The sequence below is a fragment of the Amphimedon queenslandica genome, unplaced genomic scaffold (assembly GCF_000090795.2).
Source record: "Amphimedon queenslandica unplaced genomic scaffold, v1.1 AMPQUscaffold_13321, whole genome shotgun sequence".
In the NCBI taxonomy this organism is placed as follows: domain Eukaryota; kingdom Metazoa; phylum Porifera; class Demospongiae; order Haplosclerida; family Niphatidae; genus Amphimedon; species Amphimedon queenslandica.
The window spans coordinates 32,464-50,391 of NW_003546443.1; the positions used below are offsets into that span (position 1 = coordinate 32,464).

General features: G+C 33.5%; 3 protein-coding genes and 1 non-coding gene across 4 annotated transcripts; 1 reads left to right on the forward strand and 3 right to left on the reverse strand.

Moving 5' to 3' along the window:
* Nucleotides 1-206: 206 nt before the first annotated feature.
* LOC100631873 (nuclear pore complex protein Nup155-like) lies at nucleotides 207-17,880 on the reverse strand. The gene is made up of 15 exons (XM_019998395.1): nucleotides 17,683-17,880; nucleotides 17,499-17,636; nucleotides 16,791-16,887; nucleotides 4,546-4,697; nucleotides 3,618-3,775; nucleotides 3,170-3,269; nucleotides 3,034-3,107; nucleotides 2,858-2,949; nucleotides 2,597-2,690; nucleotides 2,212-2,488; nucleotides 1,680-1,813; nucleotides 1,172-1,336; nucleotides 808-1,122; nucleotides 460-578; nucleotides 207-342 (listed from the first exon to the last, which is right to left on the reverse strand). Exons 1-15 carry the CDS (start codon nucleotides 17,801-17,803, stop codon nucleotides 207-209), a joined length of 2,172 nt encoding a protein of 723 aa, XP_019853954.1. The 5' UTR covers nucleotides 17,804-17,880.
* Nucleotides 625-696, forward strand: Trnac-gca (transfer RNA cysteine (anticodon GCA)). The gene has a single exon. It is a non-coding gene; the product is annotated as a tRNA-Cys (tRNA).
* Nucleotides 5,846-6,256, reverse strand: LOC109583177 (nuclear pore complex protein Nup155-like). The gene is made up of 2 exons (XM_019998409.1): nucleotides 6,072-6,256; nucleotides 5,846-6,025 (listed from the first exon to the last, which is right to left on the reverse strand). The coding sequence occupies exons 1-2, from the start codon at nucleotides 6,190-6,192 to the stop codon at nucleotides 5,862-5,864; spliced, it is 285 nt and encodes a 94-aa protein (XP_019853968.1). The 5' UTR covers nucleotides 6,193-6,256; the 3' UTR covers nucleotides 5,846-5,861.
* On the reverse strand, nucleotides 6,676-14,013 carry LOC109583175 (apoptosis-resistant E3 ubiquitin protein ligase 1-like). The gene is made up of 19 exons (XM_019998404.1): nucleotides 13,894-14,013; nucleotides 11,846-11,934; nucleotides 11,335-11,569; nucleotides 11,148-11,230; nucleotides 10,863-11,100; nucleotides 10,190-10,344; nucleotides 9,847-10,012; nucleotides 9,676-9,794; nucleotides 9,369-9,443; nucleotides 9,108-9,237; nucleotides 8,839-9,005; nucleotides 8,611-8,686; nucleotides 8,328-8,446; nucleotides 8,049-8,228; nucleotides 7,725-7,856; nucleotides 7,412-7,541; nucleotides 7,297-7,355; nucleotides 6,992-7,245; nucleotides 6,676-6,785 (listed from the first exon to the last, which is right to left on the reverse strand). The coding sequence occupies exons 1-19, from the start codon at nucleotides 13,958-13,960 to the stop codon at nucleotides 6,683-6,685; spliced, it is 2,577 nt and encodes an 858-aa protein (XP_019853963.1). The 5' UTR covers nucleotides 13,961-14,013; the 3' UTR covers nucleotides 6,676-6,682.
* Nucleotides 17,881-17,928: the final 48 nt, after the last annotated feature.

Consider the following 17,928-nt stretch of genomic DNA (forward strand, 5'->3'; position numbering starts at 1 on the left):
ACAAAAGCAAAAATACCCTTCAAGTCCACTGTTAATTGTACATGTACATGTAAGTAGTGTACTAATTTTAACACTTCTCTGATACATCATTCATTGTATCACTTTAAGTTAGGCTTTGAAAGGTCCCTCCACACAATTAAAAGTATACATGTACTTAAGAAAGAGAGAGAGAGAGAGAGAGAGAGGGGGGGGGAGAGAGGAGTGAGTCAAAAGATACTTCTAGTCTTACATCTAAACTTATTCAGAAGTGATTGCTGTACATTGTCAGGGCTATCTGTTGGCATTCCATCAGGTCTCATGAAGTAAAGCATCCTTTGATGAATATTAGCTGGAGAAGAATGTCTAAACAACAAAATGAACCATATAATAGTAAAGAAATAATAAAACTACACCATACAATCACAAATATAAATCATAATAATTGCTAATCTTATAAGCTGTTGTATGTAAGTGAATTACTTTTGACTGCTGATGTCATTTGCTGTGAAAAATTGAATATTATTATCAAGAAATGCCTTTAATTCTCTCAGTTGCTCTCCTAATACAGCCAACTCCATAATGTCATAGTGACTCATTACCTGTTGAGAATAAAACCGGTTAATTAAGCAGCTGTATAGCGTGTAAGGGAGTATAGCTCAGTGGTAGAGCATTCGACTGCAGATCGAGAGGTCCCCGGTTCAATCCCGGGTGCTCCCTGGTTTTTTTTTCTTTTTTTTCCATGCCCAAATCTAAGATCAGAGTATATAGCAAATCTTTTTTTTCTTCAAAATGGCCCAAAGCTTGAACGTTACAACAGCAATTTCTTACTTTTACGTCACCGGATCCTTCATTTTTCTCTTCTATGGTAACAGACACATTCCACAGTGGACGAAGAAGACGTGCCAAGTACAAAATGAGTCCGTTGTGTTTCCCTGACAACTGTACCTCCGGACCAATCACAGGACGACCGAGAGCCCCGCCCAAAGAAGGCGGGGCTTGAACAAAACTAGAAAATGGCGATGAGGGTTGCTGCTGGAACTGATTCGGAGAAGGCCCCGCCCCGTTAGGTCCGAGAGTCGTTGGAAAAATAAAATGAGGTTCTCCTCCATGCTTGAAATAAGCCTCAGTCGCCCAGTGAGCCACCTAGCAACAAGAGGAACGCACCTAGCAACACACAATAGATCCCACGTACCTCCTTATTTGGTCTTGTGGCTAGTATGAGACACATGGCGGAGGCCTGCATGTTACCGTGGAGATGAAAGAATTCTTCTAGAGCTTGTCCTTGGCCTGATCTCGTTTGCTCTAAAATGTACTGTAACTGATCAACTGGGCGTGGCTTAGCTATGATATATGAACCCTGAGAGAAGAAACAGAGAGAGAAAGAGAATTATAGATATAGTTAACTAACATACATGTACATGTAATAAGAGTGAGAGAGAGGGAAAATTGGAAAGTAAAGGCAATAGGTAGCTAGCTATTAAAACTAGATGTAGATTAGTGTGATTCAGTCTTTATCAAGCAAAGCATTATACAAGTATAGACATAGCATAAACTATGTCTGTTAAAAACAGGTCATCATAGCAATCTGGTAATCAAACTATACTAAATATGAAATAATATATCTACTGTAGATTAAAAGAGATCTGTGTGTGAGAGAGAGGGAGAGAGAGAGATGAGAATATTAAAAGTGAATGAGTTACATTAGTAGTTAGTAGTATGAATCTTCTAGGTGGGTGAGTGTGTTGAGTGACTACAGCTGGTGGTAGTGTTGTTAGTGATTGTACAGCCTCCAGTTCACCTGGTTCTATGGACTCAGCCATACACCACGTCCTACCTGTAGAAAGACAGAGAGAGGAATCATAAAAAAAGAAAAGAAAATAGGAAAGTTGCTCCAATATCCCAGTATTATAGTACAGGAGTTTTGGCCAAATTTCGCCAAAAATAACTAGAAAAGAATTCTCAATTTTTATAATTTTTTTCTGATACACGTACTGTACATGCTCTGTAGCAAGTTTGAGCTGATTCTGATAAAAATTAAATCTTTTATGAACTTTTAAAGCTGCTCCAGATGCCATATTATATGCTTGTCAGCTCATGAAGCTCATGCTGTTTAGCTCACTTAGCATGCTTTGTGGGAAACACTGATTCCTATGAGCTGATCCTGATCAAAATTATATTGTAAAGTACAAGTACATGTACACCATTTACAGTACATGTAAATGTATTAGTTACCATTAAGTGGATAATTCACAAAAGCCTCCACAAGACTATTCTGAAACGGATACAAGTCAGGATCAACCAACCATATAATATCCCTGTCTTCAGCTTGAGAACTAGCCAAGAGGAGGCACCCACGTCTATAGAAGCCCTGATGGACTGTGGGACCGGGTTTAGAGGCAGCGTTAGAGGGGGAGTAACCAGGGGGGAGGCGGACGTGGACGAGGGAGAGGAGGGAGGGACGCTGGGTCTTCCCTTGGGGAGTCGTAGTGAAATAAAGCCTAACACCAGACTAGAGACAAAAAATAAATAAAATAATAATATTTTTAAAACTATACATGCACACGTTTATATCGTGAGCAATAGCATGTACATTGTACATTGTATATTCTTTCTTTACTTTAGTTATGGCCAGTAGGTGAAGTGTGAATGATTCAGCTAGTGGTATCAGTGATAAATGAATGATTCCATTAAAAAGAGTCTTATCAGCAATCCTATGGCAATATACCAACACATAAAAATTTTTTATTTCATTTTATTTTATATAATTTTAAATAAAGATTTTAAATCTTATTTTATAAGACTACGAATTCACTCATAATATTAATACAAGCATGTGCAATGATAAATTAATAATAATAATAAATAATTAATTAATTACCTCATAGTGTTGCAGCATTTCCTTACAATAGTATCAAGACTCATAGAGGCAACGTAAGAGAGTCCCATACCATCAACATTCAGATCATACACCTATGGTATTAATAAAATCACGATACTATTATTAGTAACAGGTCAATGACGTCATAGAGACTGTTACTAAAAATAGAATCTGACCTGAATCGTTCCGTTTTGACTTCTCGTGTATAAAATATTGCGGGAGCTATCCTCCACTAGTTGAACCAATGGGTCTATGATGTAACATGATGTAATGTGATGTAATATGATGTCATGTGATGTAATAGAGTGTTACCTTCATCAGAGAATGAGAGGAAAGAGGGTACAATATAGGAGAGGTAAGATGTGGAGTGGTTCACTTTATAGCATCTCTTCTTGAACCAGCCATCTTTAGACTGAGGGGGAGAGAAAAAATACATGTACATGTACATGTACTATATGTAGAAAATTTTTAAGGATATTTAGAATTAATTTAAAGAAATTTTAATCTTCTTTTAAGCAATTGCAGGCCAAGTTTCATTAAAAAAATTAAATTAGAAAATAGCATTTTAATGGCTAATTGGAAAATTAAAAGCTCAGAACATTGTACATGTGTCTTTTGATGTACTTGTACATGAATTAAGATTTAGTAAAACCATTTTTAGCTTCGTTGAAATTAATATATTTTTATGTTAATATATAATAAACATGTAATTCGGGGTTTTACTGTTAAAGATCTATTACTAAATTCACTGAAAGCTTACTTGATAGACAACTTCATAAAGGCAGCCATCTTTACCAGCGAGGAATACCCTACCAGTACAGGTACCCAGTACAGCAGCCATACTGACGTTATCTGATGGAAGACAGAAGAGAGGCTCGGGAAGGAGGTGGAGCTCATTATGAGGATCAGTAGAGGTCTCTGAGAGAAAAAAATGTAATAAAAATTGGGGGTCAATTTGGAGCCATTTTTCTGAAAAAAACCATGGGCTATAGTACAGGGATTTTTTCAGAAATTGGCTGATTGTTTTAAATGGCTGTAACTCGAAAAATTGAAATTGGAATCAGTTGAAACTTTCTGCACAGCATAAGTATATCAATATGTATTAGAAAATGTAATAAAAATTGGGGGTCATTTCTGAGCCATTTTTCGGTCCAACCATGGGCTATAGTACAGGGATTTTTTCAAAAATTGGCTCATTTTAAAAAATGGCCATAACTTCAAAAATTTAAGTCGGAATCAGCTCAAACTTTCTGCACAGCATAAGTACATCAATATGTATTAGAAAATGTAATAAGAATTGGGGGTCATTTCGGAGCCATTTTTCTGAAAAAACCATGGGCTATAGTACAGGGATTTTTTCAAAAATTGGCTCATTTTAAAAAATGGCCATAACTTCAAAAATTTAAGTCGGAATCAGCTCAAACTTTCTGCACAGCATAAGTACATCAATATGTATTAGAAAATGTAATAAGAATTGGGGGTCATTTCGGAGCCATTTTTCTGAAAAAACCATGGGCTATAGTACAGGGATTTTTTCAAAAATTGGCTCATTTTAAAAAATGGCCATAACTTCAAAAATTTAAGTCGGAATCAGCTCAAACTTTCTGCACAGCATAAGTACATCAATATGCATCAATCCTGACTTTAAACCAAACATTATTTTATTAATTTATCATCAATTATCATACCATTAAAACTAACTCCAAGTATCACTATCTCAGTGGGCGTGGTCAAGCAGAGAAGGTATCGTATGTGTTCCTGGAACACTCCCAGTTTAGGTACCACGAGTCCAACGGCTAGTATCACCTCCTTGAGACCATCAAAATATGCTAGATCCTTACTAAAAAGGAAAATATATTAATATAAATGATCCTAAATTTCATAATCAGCTAAATTTCTATGTATGCATTAGAAAAATACAAAAAAATTGGGAGTAAGTTTGAAGTTGAATTTTTGGGAAATCATGGTCTATATTTTGCTATAGTAATAATAATAATAATAATAATAATAATAATAATAATAATAATAATAATCACAACATTACCCATCTTCATAGTTCCACAGGTATATGGTGCTGTCAATGGTAAGCCAGGCTCTCTTGATGACAGGCATCAGGCCCATATCAGAGTTACACTGCATATCTGGACAAGAACATCATTAAGAATCATGACATTGGAATGAATAAAAATGAACAATAAATGGATGTACTGTATATAGATGCATACATATTACACATAATTACATGTACATTGTATTTTTAATGAATTGAAGTGTAAATTAAATATTCACATGTATTTTCTACATTAAATGTGAAATTATATGTGACCATAATTGAGAAAAGGTACCTTATGACGGATTTTGAAATTCATAATTATAATGGAAAGTATCAACCTGTGAGTGCTCTGTTAGTCTACAATTGTTTCTAGAAGTTACATGGTAACTTTTTGTATCCTCTGGAGTAATTTTATGATAAATGGAGCTTGGGAAGTTGGATTTTCTTGGCTACAAAGACAAATTTTTCAATCTGCCATAAGGTACCATTTGTCAATTATGGTCACATATATTATACTGTAAAAGATGATGTGCTCATTTGGCAATTCTTCCAAAAACATGATTGGCAGCTTTAATGTTAACAGTTTGCTATATCTCATGAAACATTAGATACGCGAGCCAAATTAAATTCAATATAATTGATAACTTACTCCAAATTTAGTTTCCTCACCTTAATAAACCAATCCCATTATACGTACCTTGTACATGTACATGTTTAGTGTCTTAATAAACTAATCCCATTAAAAGTGTATGCCCTTTATATTAAACCCATTAAACCTGTCCATATTAAATGTGGTTCAATTAAACCATGTATTTATACATGTATTATTATTCTTGATTATATGTATAATCAATATTAATAGTTACCATTTAAAATGTAATGTACTGGTTATGCAATAAGCGACAACATCACTTATTAAATTATAATTATGTATACTTTATATTATATTCATTAATGTACATGTATTAGGAGGATACTCTCAAATTCCTGGACCAGTTCCGATGGTAAAGGAGTATGGTCTACATCACCGATGAGTGGCATACCATCCAGTGATGGAAACAGAGACGAGAGAAAAGGATAATCAACATCTGACTGTCCACTTCCATTTGTGAGACCTAGAAGAGATCACGTGATTAAGGGATGGGTCACGTGATGACTTACGGTCCGATGTCACTCTAAGTAGGCCACTGAGGTCGTAGAAGCGTTGATCTGAGACCTGGTACTTGTCTACCAAACCTCCAGCACTCTCCAGAGCCTCGTTACTTCCTTGAGCAGTAGACATAATTTAAAATGGAGAGAGGTGAGAGTTTAAGCTTTGGAGGCAGGGCGCACGTGGTTTATTAAAAGGCGTGACTACCACGCCTAGCCTTTAAATTGTCCCCGGGGAAAGTTAGATCTAATTTTATAGCGGGGTCAATTATGTGGTTTAAGGTGTGGCTCAAAACCGTTCAATAATAAACCAATAGCATAGATATTAAGAGTACATGAAATTTATGCCAATAGGCATAGATATTAGAGTACAAATAATAATATTTATTTGTACTCTAATATCTATGCAATAGGGGTGTAACTTAAGTAACCAAACTTATTATTATTAATAAACTTTAAAGCACAATAGCAAATGTGTTAAGGAATATCTTACATAATACAAAATTATCAAAAATTTATCACACCACTTTTACAAAATAGACAAAAGAAAAAATTCAATACAAAATAGTATTAAAAAAAAATATATATATATATATATATATATATAATTATTATTTTGAAAATTATGCCATCAAAAGACCCTCAGCTCCTTCTCTAATGGCAGTCATCAGAACATTATTGAACTGCTCATAACTTTCACACACAGGAAGACAGAGTTGATTGAAACTATTATAAAAAGAAATCATTAGAAACTCAAACAACCAGGTATTACTAATTTGGTAATACTTCATGTTTGTTGCAATATGCAAAGGGTAGCTTAGCTGCATGATGATTATGCAGCATGCAACATGCATTGTTACCCGTAAACAAAACATAGTTTCATGTACTTAGTAGTATCTATCTAGTTTGAGAAGTGCATAATTCAGTATTACCATGTATGAGCATAAGGTAATCGATTTCCTGTCTCTCCACTAAGTAAAATGGTAAATTTTGGTTGCAGCTCAGCAAATCCTCCAACAGGAACTTGAGAGCTCCCAGTTACAAACTGTACAAGTCTGGCAAATTCTTCCTGAGATAACTGATCTACTGATGTCCAGAACCACTCAATAGTCTGTCCACTGACATTGTTATTAGTGTTGAGGCGAAGATCTTGTACACTCAATTCTTGAAGCCCACACATTAAAAGCTACATTTATAATGATATAAATAGCAATTTTGATTATTAATAATTGACAACCTCAAGCTCATTCTCATCAAAAATGCTAAATAATTCAGTTGGTACCAAAAGGTTTAGTCCTTTTAGTGGGAGCAGAGATATAAAAAAAGTCATAAATAGATACTTGACATAATACCTTTCATGAACTCATTTATTTCTTTTAAAACACGATCTCTCAGCCTGTGTTCTGCCAATTTATTGAGGTAATCAATTTTGTTTGATTCAGTCACAGGAATTTTAGCACCACCAGAAACTAATGGTACTAACTAAAAAGGGTATGAAATTAATATACATCATTATGTTACAATGATACAGTGTGCAAATTAAGACTGAGCTAACTTTGTCCTTTTACATTAAGTGCATGCACATTGAATTCAAGAGCTTTTCACATGCAAGTATCAAAAAAGTTGTCTATTCTCTTACATTGCTTACATTGATTACACACTTACCCTGGGATTCATTGAACTACCATCATACTCTTCCTCTGCAAATGTAAGATCCATGCCAAGATCAGATATGCTGCCATTTTTGATGCATTTTATTTTACAATTGTATAAATCAGGATCATCAGTTTCAAAGTACTAAACATAAATACAGTAGTCATTAAACTATACATCATGCATGCTAATTTGTTGAATGCATGTAATGCAATCTGACAAAATCTATTGAAATTAACATAAAATTTTGAAGCTAACATAAATTTTAACACAAAACCCATTCCACAGAATAAAATCATCACCTCTACTATTGTGATAATTATATACTATGCTTACTTTCCAGGTTAATCTCAATCCAATGATTTGAGCAAGAAAGGATCGTGTAAATTTTGCCCTCACCAGTAATGTATTACCCTTTGCAGTCTCAAATAGACACTTGCCAACAATTAGCCCAGCAAAATAATAATAACGCAAATCATAATGCTCATTTCTTTCTTTATCACGATTGGGATGTACCTGTATAAAACAGTAAACTTAGTAACATTATTACATCTTATTTGCATGTGACCAAAAGTTTCCAGTCTGGTCATTATAATACAGCATATGTTTTCTTACTAAGGATTGCATGTCATTTTCTTTAAAAGCTCTGAAGAGCCCATCAGGGTTTCTTCCACTGAACATGACGTCACATAAGCAATTAAAAAATTCTCTTGATACGCCCCTACAATCAATACCTAAATATACAAATAATATATAAATGTAGATATAGCATGTCAGCAAAAATAATCTTATATGTAGAAATGATCTAGAAGTTACATAAAAGAAGTTAAATAAGTTATATAAGGTTGTATAAAAGAAGAGTATCACTTTATAGAAGAGGAGAGTACACTATAATCACCTTTTTCACTATCAAATTTCACAAAAACATCTTTTTTCCATTCATCTTTTGAAAGATGCATAGTAACATTCATGGCCTAAGAAATTAGTGAAGTCAAAAATCTCTTTTTGAAACTTTTATAAATATTTGTATTGTACTGCTTGAGAAACTCAGTTACATGTAACATAATTATTATACTGAATGCATTGTAAATCAATGAGAAGTATTTAATTGCAGCAAGAAACTTACACTTTCCAAAATTTGAGATCTATTAACATTTATGACAATTTGTCGTCTGTCATCATCATCATCATCATCATCATCATCATCATCATCATCATCATCATCATCATCATCATTCTTCATCATTAGTTTTTCCTGGAAATATTTCTTTTTGTCCTGAAATGAAATTCCACCTGTACAAAGAATTAAAATTGCCAAAAACAATTACAAGAGTAGGAAAAGATTTTTACATAGTCATCAAATTTTATTGATGATCATGTGTAACACACACTTACATTTATCAAATTTTTTCTCATTAAAATAGTAATAAATAGCAGCAATCAATTCTCTGTCAGGAGAAGTAAGTGTAAATGATGTAACACCATCATCAATAGTAAACATCTCTGGAGTCGACTGCATAATGAGCTACATCAAAGAAGTGAGAGAAAATAAGGATAAAATGAAAATTTTGCTTTAATTAAGAAAATAGACAGTACAAAATAGAATGATATCCAATATAATCTGTATAACAAGTGTAAAACTGTTTTATCACTGACCTGTGTACTACGACAGACTTTAAAAGTATACTTTTTAGAAAATAGTTTCAATTTAGTGGGATGGACTTGAAGAATCTGCATATAATAAAATCCACATAATAAAACATCAACAAATGCAACCCCACAAATACTCTTTTAAAGAGGTTCATAATTTATTTTGTACTCTGAAATTTTTAAATATTCATGAAATCAGTTAGATCTACAATAGCAACAGGCATGCATGCAGTTTTTGTGATTAAAATTCTTATAATAAACTATTTTCAAGTCCCGCAGTACTGCCCATGCAGTAATCTACATGAATACTTACTGTGGGTGATATAAAGCACAGTTTGTCTTTAGTTTTTTTGCCTTTCATCAATTTACAATTATAACCTGTGTGAAATGACGATTCATTACAATTTTTTTCCATCCTCTCAGTATCTCTATCTAAGAAAAAAGTGGAAGTAAAAAATGGGTATCAAAAAGTAGAGTTAATTACCTGTTAAAACAATAGCACTAATAGTTTTTAGTGTCTTGTCCATATACTTAACACTGCAGTGATAATAGCCAGGTTTTTCAAGTTTAACTAGGATCTCATATTTCTCTTCATCATCCAATTTGCTAACATTGTAGCACACATCAACTAAAGGAGCATCATTACTATCCTGCAAGAATAAGTATAATCAAGAGAGAGGGAAGGAATTAGGGAAGAAAAAGGTGGCAAGACTCAAATATGACTGAAATGATTCACATAAAAATTTAATGTTTTCATTTTTATGGAAAAATGATTTCTAGCTATTGGCAGGCTCACACAAGTTTGATAAATCTAGCGATATTCTTACTTTTTTTGATTCAAACACTATCTCAGCTTCATGGAGGGTAGCATTATTTCCATAAGAGTCCTTAGGTGTCATGACAATCGGAAAAAAGGTTTCACACTTCATAATAAGATTTGCTGTTTTTAATTCAAAAACAGTTTTAGTTTTATCAGGGGGACCTAAAAGGAAAATGGAAAAAGAATTAATTAAGCAGTGTCAAATGTTCTAAATAATTATAACAAAGTACATGTAGTTTCAAGAAATAGTGGTAATTGTAATTTTAATAAAATAATGGCAAAAAATTAATGTTGTAATACTATATGTATATGCCCAATAAATTATAGTAATGGATTGATACAGCCCATAGCTAAATCAAAATTTCTGCCAGGCTTAACACAAGGCTGGTAAAGAACCATAAAACTTTTTATGGTGCTGTATATATATATATATTTTGCAAAAATTGCATTTCAAAGAATTTGCAAAATAAACTATTATGGCAGACTACACTACATGATCATAAAGATGAGGAATTTAATAATTAAAAATGACGTGAAACTGACAAGAATAAAGTTGTGCAAACCATTATACTGCAGTATAAATTAACTTTTGCCGTCAAAAGTGTTGTGAAATGGCTTGAATTTTTGTAAAAATATCATTAATTATAAAATAATTGAAAAAATTTTATCTTTCTTCTTACCAGCTTGAATTATTTGTCTATATTCTTTCTCCAATGTGATTCCATTAATCATAAATTTTGCCAGATACTCTCCTGAAGTGTTAATGGTAAATGAGACAGTCACTAATGAGCATCCAACTAGTGATGTGCCTTTTCCAATAACACAATTGACAGGTTGGTTGCTTTGGGCATTCACAACATAAGCTCTGAAGTTATCTGTGCCTTTAATAGTGTAAGGTCTCCCATTATCACATACTAACTAATAAAAATGAATATTAAAGGAAAGCTAAGAGTCAGATCACATACTTCTATATCGGCAACATTAAGTTTACCCACAACTGATTGTAACTGTCTCCATATTACTTTACATTGTCTGTGATCTAAAATATCTAAAAGAAAAAAGAGAAAAATTCGGGTTATGAGAAGCAGGGGTATTATGATAGTGCAAAGGACATGAATGGAATTTATTTAAGTGCTTCTCTTTTCTTCTTACCAGGATAAACAATTCTCCATTTTCTACCCAATATTTGTTTATTCATCATAAACTTTGCCAAATATTCTCCTGAAACTCTGGCAGTAAATGAGATGGTCACTTGTGAGCGTCCAACCAGTGATCCACTTGGTTCAATAACACAATTCACTTCTTGGTTGGTTGTAGTATCAACAACATGAGCTTTGAAGACATCTGTGCTTGAGCAACGGTAAGGTCTTCCATTATCACGTACTAACTAATTATAAAAACACAACAGAAAGAGAAGTTCAAAAATAAATAGAAAAATTAGTATTCATTAATCATTATTGGCTATAGCAATATATGATTACACAGATACATTGTATAAAAACATGTACTATATCTTTAAATTACTTGAGTATAAATTTTCAATGGTACATTATTATAATACATTCACCAAATTAAAAACAGCTAATTATACTTTCTATTATGGTATAGGCATAGATACAGAGATTCAATTATTATTATTATTATCATGCACATGATCACATACATGTATATCAGCAACAGTAAGTTCACCCACAACTGGTTGTACTTGTCTCCATATTATGTTACATTGCCTGTGATCCAATACTCGAATATCTGAATAAAAGAATAAAATAAAGGAATTAAAGGTCATACACAGAGCAAGACCTTCATGTACTCTTGTATTTACAGTAAACAAGAATGTACTTCATATTACATAATTTTTTAAAATTCATCATATCGTACATGTATACATCATTATTTTTTTAAATACAGAGTACAATTTCAAAAAAGACAGTAGAAATTAGAAAAATTGTTTAAGTTAATTTGGTGCAGCAGTGTACACTTTAAGTGCTGTGTCACATGCAGTGTATCCCAATGAATAGTCAATGAATATTATGCACTCTTTCCATGAAATTTCATGAATAGGTGTTTGTACTACTACCATACTACTATAACTATGAATTAAGGCTTTAAAATAATCAAAACTTTTGATAAGAAGACACATAATGAATAGAAATATTCCTTATATTATGTATACTCTTGGTAATAGGGTAAGCTGTGATGATTACCTAAATTGTTATAAAATATATAGTGCATGTTGGTACAAGAAAGTATTTTATGTGGAAGCTACAGTAAGGAATATAACTGGTGCAAGTGTCCATTAAGAGTCTTAGGCTCTACAGTACTGTATACAGCAATTTACACAGCAATTACAAAAAATGAGGTGTGTAAACAAAGAATTCATGTCAATTTGCAATGTCTATGGTTGTGGTTTTATGATTATAGACCCCTTTAGGCGAGAATTAGTTTGTGATACCGTATATACAAAGAAATAATATTGAACGGATTTTTGTCCGCCATGTTTTACGTCAAAGTTATGCAGAGTTTCAATGGCTGATGTGCAAAGTAGAGCTGTTTTGCCAATAAAACTTTTGTTGTGCTGAACTCAGGACTATGAGAGGCTTCATATCAACTGTTCTTTACTATAGCAAGATATTTGAAGACTTAAGAAGTCTTGGAGAGCCAGAACGATCAGTTCTTGACTCTCTGTCACAGCCCAAAGAGGAAAGCAGGCTCATACAACAAGAGTATTGCACTATACTCCCTAGGTTGGCTCTCTTGGCATCTTTCTTGACTCTAGAATAGTTTTTAGCTTCAAAATGTAGTGACCAAGATCTCCAGGACACAGAAAGCACTTGCTGCTTGACGTAAAACATGGCGGCCAATTATTGTGTGTGGGTGTATACCGTAACTGAGATATAATGATTTCATTGCAAAATTAATGATATTCACAAGCTGCTACTTCTCGCCGAAAGGGGTCTATAGTTTGATCATTGCATTCATATGAATATAGTGATTCATGTATTGAAAACATCAAACAACACATCTAATGCACTATATGTTCTGACTGACTGAATTTAGACCCAAAAAAACTGGAACATATGTTTGGGATAAGCCTGAAATTCCTTTTTATATTATTATTACAAGTCATTGTATTGCATCATAATGCAGTAACTATCACTTCTGGTCTAAATTTAAACTCATAAGGGACATAATATTATATTATTAACAACACAACATCAACATATCTTGCATAGTGATGATACTTATATTTTTATTTAATATTTCCAAAAATAGTTATATAAGGCTGGTTTAGAGTTTATATGGTGCTTTAAGTGAATTTGTGTTGTGACTGGAAGTATCATAGTTGTTAAACTAATAAAATGTGTGCTACAATATCAACATAAGATTCGGCTAATCTAAGTTTAATGCATGTTGCCATTTGTTTATACAACACTAGTGACTTACAGTTGCACACATAAAGCAATGGGTAAATTTTAAACCCTTCCCTTACTAAGACTTGGTGTCTGTAGCAACTGTAGTACTTAGTAAAGCCAGTACTATCAAGAGTGGATAATTAGTTGCTACAGTTCAATGGTTATTTACACTGATAATGCAGAAAGGGGGCTGCAATTTTAAGATTAAAAGCATATATACTGGCTCCTCGCTATAAATTCCAATAATTATTGTTATACTTCATTATTTCAGTTGATATTTAATACAGAAACATACCAGCAACATATGTGCTACTTGGTCTGTCACTTCCAGAAGAACAGCACTGACTGAACCAAGACCCCATATTCAAGTCCAATTGATTCTATTTCGCCAAGCAGCAATCCAGCAACTAGATCTAACTATGGGAAATGCTGATGAAGCCGAGGATGAAACTTAATAAAAATTCATTGATTAAAATTTATTATCATAGTAGGGGCGAGTCCAAGTTAGTGCTTCTTTGATGTCGGCCAGCAATAATTATATGCGAGTATCTATGGGTTCTGGGCTTAGCTGCAAGAGGATGTCACCTAAACAGATTGAAAGGCCGCTCTTGCATGGGCGGTTGCAGAAATTTGATTTGACCTGGGCATCAATAATTAGTGGGTGTGGTTCCATACAATTTTGCAAGGAAAATGGACAATACTGATCTATAACTTCATTGAGATGGTTTCTTAGCATAAAACAACAAAGAAGCCTGCTGAACTACCACAGTTTATACTGGATGCCCACACCAGAATCATGAATATAATTATTGGTCAAAAAGTTAACATGGGCATTGCCCTCTAATGCCCAGGCCTGCAACTGCCTATGTCCTCTTGCTAACAGCCTGGCCTACGGGCTATATCAATTGATACTTAAAAACAGGAAAACACGGGCCATGATTTTAGGCTTGTCCCAATCATGTTAAGATTCAATGAAACACGTCAGAAATTGCACAATAGGTAATAAATGAGAAAAAAATCAGTGAACAGTAGAGAACAGTAGAGAACAACAATCAAAAGATTTTCTGTCATTAATGTTTTACACTCTTCAAACCTAACACAGAAAAGTAATATTCATAATTTCATATAATGTGAAAGTAGCGGCGCCTTACATTGACGAATGTAAAGTCTTGGACATCTTGCTTCTGTCATTATACCTCAGTAAGATACATGTAAGTATTATAAAGAAAGTCTACCAGGTAAAAAACAATTTCTCATTAATCCTCTGCAAACTGAGCCGCCTTCAAATCAGGCTAAACTGAATAAAATAAAATAAAACAAAATTGCATCAATAAAATTTTGGAAATATTTTATATTTTCAGAGCTGAATTTGAACAATGATAATTTTTTCAGAAATTGAATAAATTTTTCAAACGCCATAGCTCAATAGGCTATAGTGTAGAAATTATTAAGTTATGAGATTGCTTTCACTTCATTATACTACATGTAGCTCTGTTTTGTGCATGTACAGTGCCGCTCAGCTATAACTTTACTTATAGTGTACACGACACTAGTGCAGCTTCTCTATACACTCAATGCACACTAGTGCAAGGTACACACGTAGCACCTGTATCTTGTATTTATCATGTACATCATGTATCTTATCAAGTTCTGTGGTGCACGAGTCTATTGTAGTGTGTGTGTGCATAGTGATTCTTCACGAGCGCCACCTGTGCCTCGTGCTGGAGATCACGCATGTAAAAGTAAAGTTATAGCTGAGCGGTACTGTACATGTACTTCTGAATGTCCTGCTTGATTTAATTACTAATTACTGCATCAGAATAAAAATTGGGGTGATTTTGGAGCCATTTTTTGGGAAAAACCACGGGCTATAGTACAGAGATTTTTTTTAGAAATTGGCCAATTTTTAAAATGGCTGTAACTCAAAAAATTCAAGTCAGAATCAGCTCAAACTTTCTGCACAGCATAAGTACATCAAAATGCATTAGAAAAAGTAATAAAAATTGGGGGTCATTTTGGAGCCATTTTTTGGAAAAAACCATGGGCTATAGTACAGGGATTTTTTTAGAAATTGGCTCGTTTTTTAAAATGGTCATAACTTGAAAAATTGAAGTCAGAATCAGCTCAAACTTTCTACATAGCATAAGTACATCAATATGTATCAGAAAATGTAATAAAAATTGGGGGTGATTTCGGAGCCATTTTTTGGGAAAAACTATGGGCTATAGTACAGGGATTTTTTCAGAAATTGGCTCGTTTTTTAAAATGGCCATAACTTGAAAAAATTAAGCCGGGATGAGCTCAAACTTTCTACACAGCATAAGTACATCAATATGTATCAGAAAATGTAATAAAAATTGGGGGTGATTTTTGAGCCATTTTTCGGAAAAAACCATGGGCTATAGTACAGGGATTTTTTCAAAAATTGGCTCATTTTAAAAAATGGCCATAACTTCAAAAATTTAAGTCGGAATCAGCTCAAACTTTCTGCACAGCATAAGTACATCAATATGCATCAATCCTAACTTTAAACTAAACATTATTATTAATTTATTATAAATCATGTACCTAGAATTAGGTATTACCAGTCCAACGGCTAGTATCACCTCCTTGAGACCATCAAAATATGCTAGATCTTTACTAAAAAGAAAAAATAGATCAATAATTAATTAAAATGTTATAACAACAATCCTGCAGCTCAATTTTCTATATAAACTTCGGAAAATATATAAAAAATTTGGGGTGAATGTAAAGGAAAATCATGGGCCATATTATACTATAAGTATAGGTTATACACCGAGGTAGAGGTTTCTATGGTATTTATTAACCGAGTGACGCAGTCGCGAGGTTAATAAATACCATAGAAACCGATACCGAGGTGTATAACCAACTTCTACCATGACACTTGAAAAACAACTACCAGCTGCTGATAATAAGACCACAGTTGACATACATACAACATATCTAACAGGCTAGGCCAGTAAAGAATCAACCAAACTTGACAAATGGACTAATAAGAGCATAAGCGTAGAGTACCAAACTGCCAATCAATTAATTATTTAACGAGATAGGTTTATATTTTTACGAGCTAGGTTAATATGAAAAATAATTGACCTCCAATACTGCAATCTGATTGGTCAATCGCAAGGTGGCATGGTAGAATAATAATAATAATAATAATAACAACATTACCCATCTTCATAGTTCCATAGGTATATGGTGCTGTCAATGGTAAGCCAGGCTCTCTTGATGACAGGCATCAGACCCATATCAGAGTTACACTGCATATCTGGACAAGAACATCATTAAGAATCATGACATTAAAAATGAACAATGTACATGTACGTGTATAAATTATATTATATATACATGTACATGTACATGTATTTTAAATTGCAGATTAAAATATACATGATACATGTATATTCAATTACATTTGTACTGTAAAAATGGAATGGCAGTTTTGGCAATTTCTCCAAAAACATGATTGGCAGCTTTAATGTTAGCAGTTTGCTACATCTCATTAAACATTAGATACGTGAGCCAAATTAAACTCAATATAACTGATAACTTGCTCCAAATTTAGTTTCTTCACCTTAATAAAATGTACCATGTACACGTACATGTTTAGTGTCTTAATAAACTAATCCCATTAAAAGTGTATGCCCTTTATATTAAACCCATTAAACCTTTCCATATTAAAATTAATGTGCTTCAATTAAACTTGTAGTTATACATGTATTATTATTCTTGATTATATGTATAATCAATATTAATAGTTACCATTTAAAATGTAATGTACTGGTTATGCAATAAGCGACGACATCACTTATTAAATTATAATTATGTGTATTTAATATTATATTCATAAATGTACATGTACATGTATTAGGAGGATACTCTCAAATTCCTGGACCAGTTCTGATGGTAAAGGAGTATGGTCTACATCACCGATGAGTGGCATACCATCCAGTGATGGAAACAGAGACGAGAGAAAAGGATAATCGACGTCCGACTGTCCGCTTCCATTTGTAAGACCTAGAAGAGGTCACGTGATTAAGGGATGGGTCACGTGATGACTTACGGTCCGATGTGACTCTAAGTAGGCCACTGAGGTCGTAGAAGCGTTGATCTGAGACCTGGTACTTGTCTACCAGACCTCCAGCACTCTCCAAAACCTCGTTACTTCCTTGAGCAGTAGACATGATTTAAAATGAAGAGAGGTGAGAGTTTAAGGCTTTGGAGGCAGGGCGCACGTGGTTTATTAACAGGCGTGACTACCACGCCTAGTTTTAAAATTCTCCCCGGGGAAAGTTAATTTTGTAGCGGG

Bases quoted from the DNA above. Each gene is read 5' to 3' on its own strand.
- LOC100631873 (XM_019998395.1), bottom strand. From the start codon at position 17,803: ATGTCTACTGCTCAAGGAAGTAACGAGGTTTTGGAGAGTGCTGGAGGT. The intron at 1,337-1,679 runs GTAACTCATTCA...TTCTTCTCTCAG, and splicing joins TCATACTACTAACTACTAAT to GGTTCATATATCATAGCTAA. The intron at 343-459 runs GTAATTCACTTA...TTTGTTGTTTAG, and splicing joins AATGACATCAGCAGTCAAAA to ACATTCTTCTCCAGCTAATA.
- LOC109583175 (XM_019998404.1), bottom strand. From the start codon at position 13,960: ATGGGGTCTTGGTTCAGTCAGTGCTGTTCTTCTGGAAGTGACAGACCA. The intron at 11,570-11,845 runs GTATGTGATCAT...TTTTATAATTAG, and splicing joins TTACTGTTGCTGATATACAT to TTAGTACGTGATAATGGAAG. The intron at 7,857-8,048 runs GTAAGCATAGTA...ATTTATGTTTAG, and splicing joins GATTGAGATTAACCTGGAAA to TACTTTGAAACTGATGATCC.
- LOC109583177 (XM_019998409.1), bottom strand. From the start codon at position 6,192: ATGTCTACTGCTCAAGGAAGTAACGAGGCTCTGGAGAGTGCTGGAGGT. The intron at 6,026-6,071 runs GTAAGTCATCAC...GATCTCTTCTAG, and splicing joins ACTTAGAGTGACATCGGACC to GTCTCACAAATGGAAGTGGA.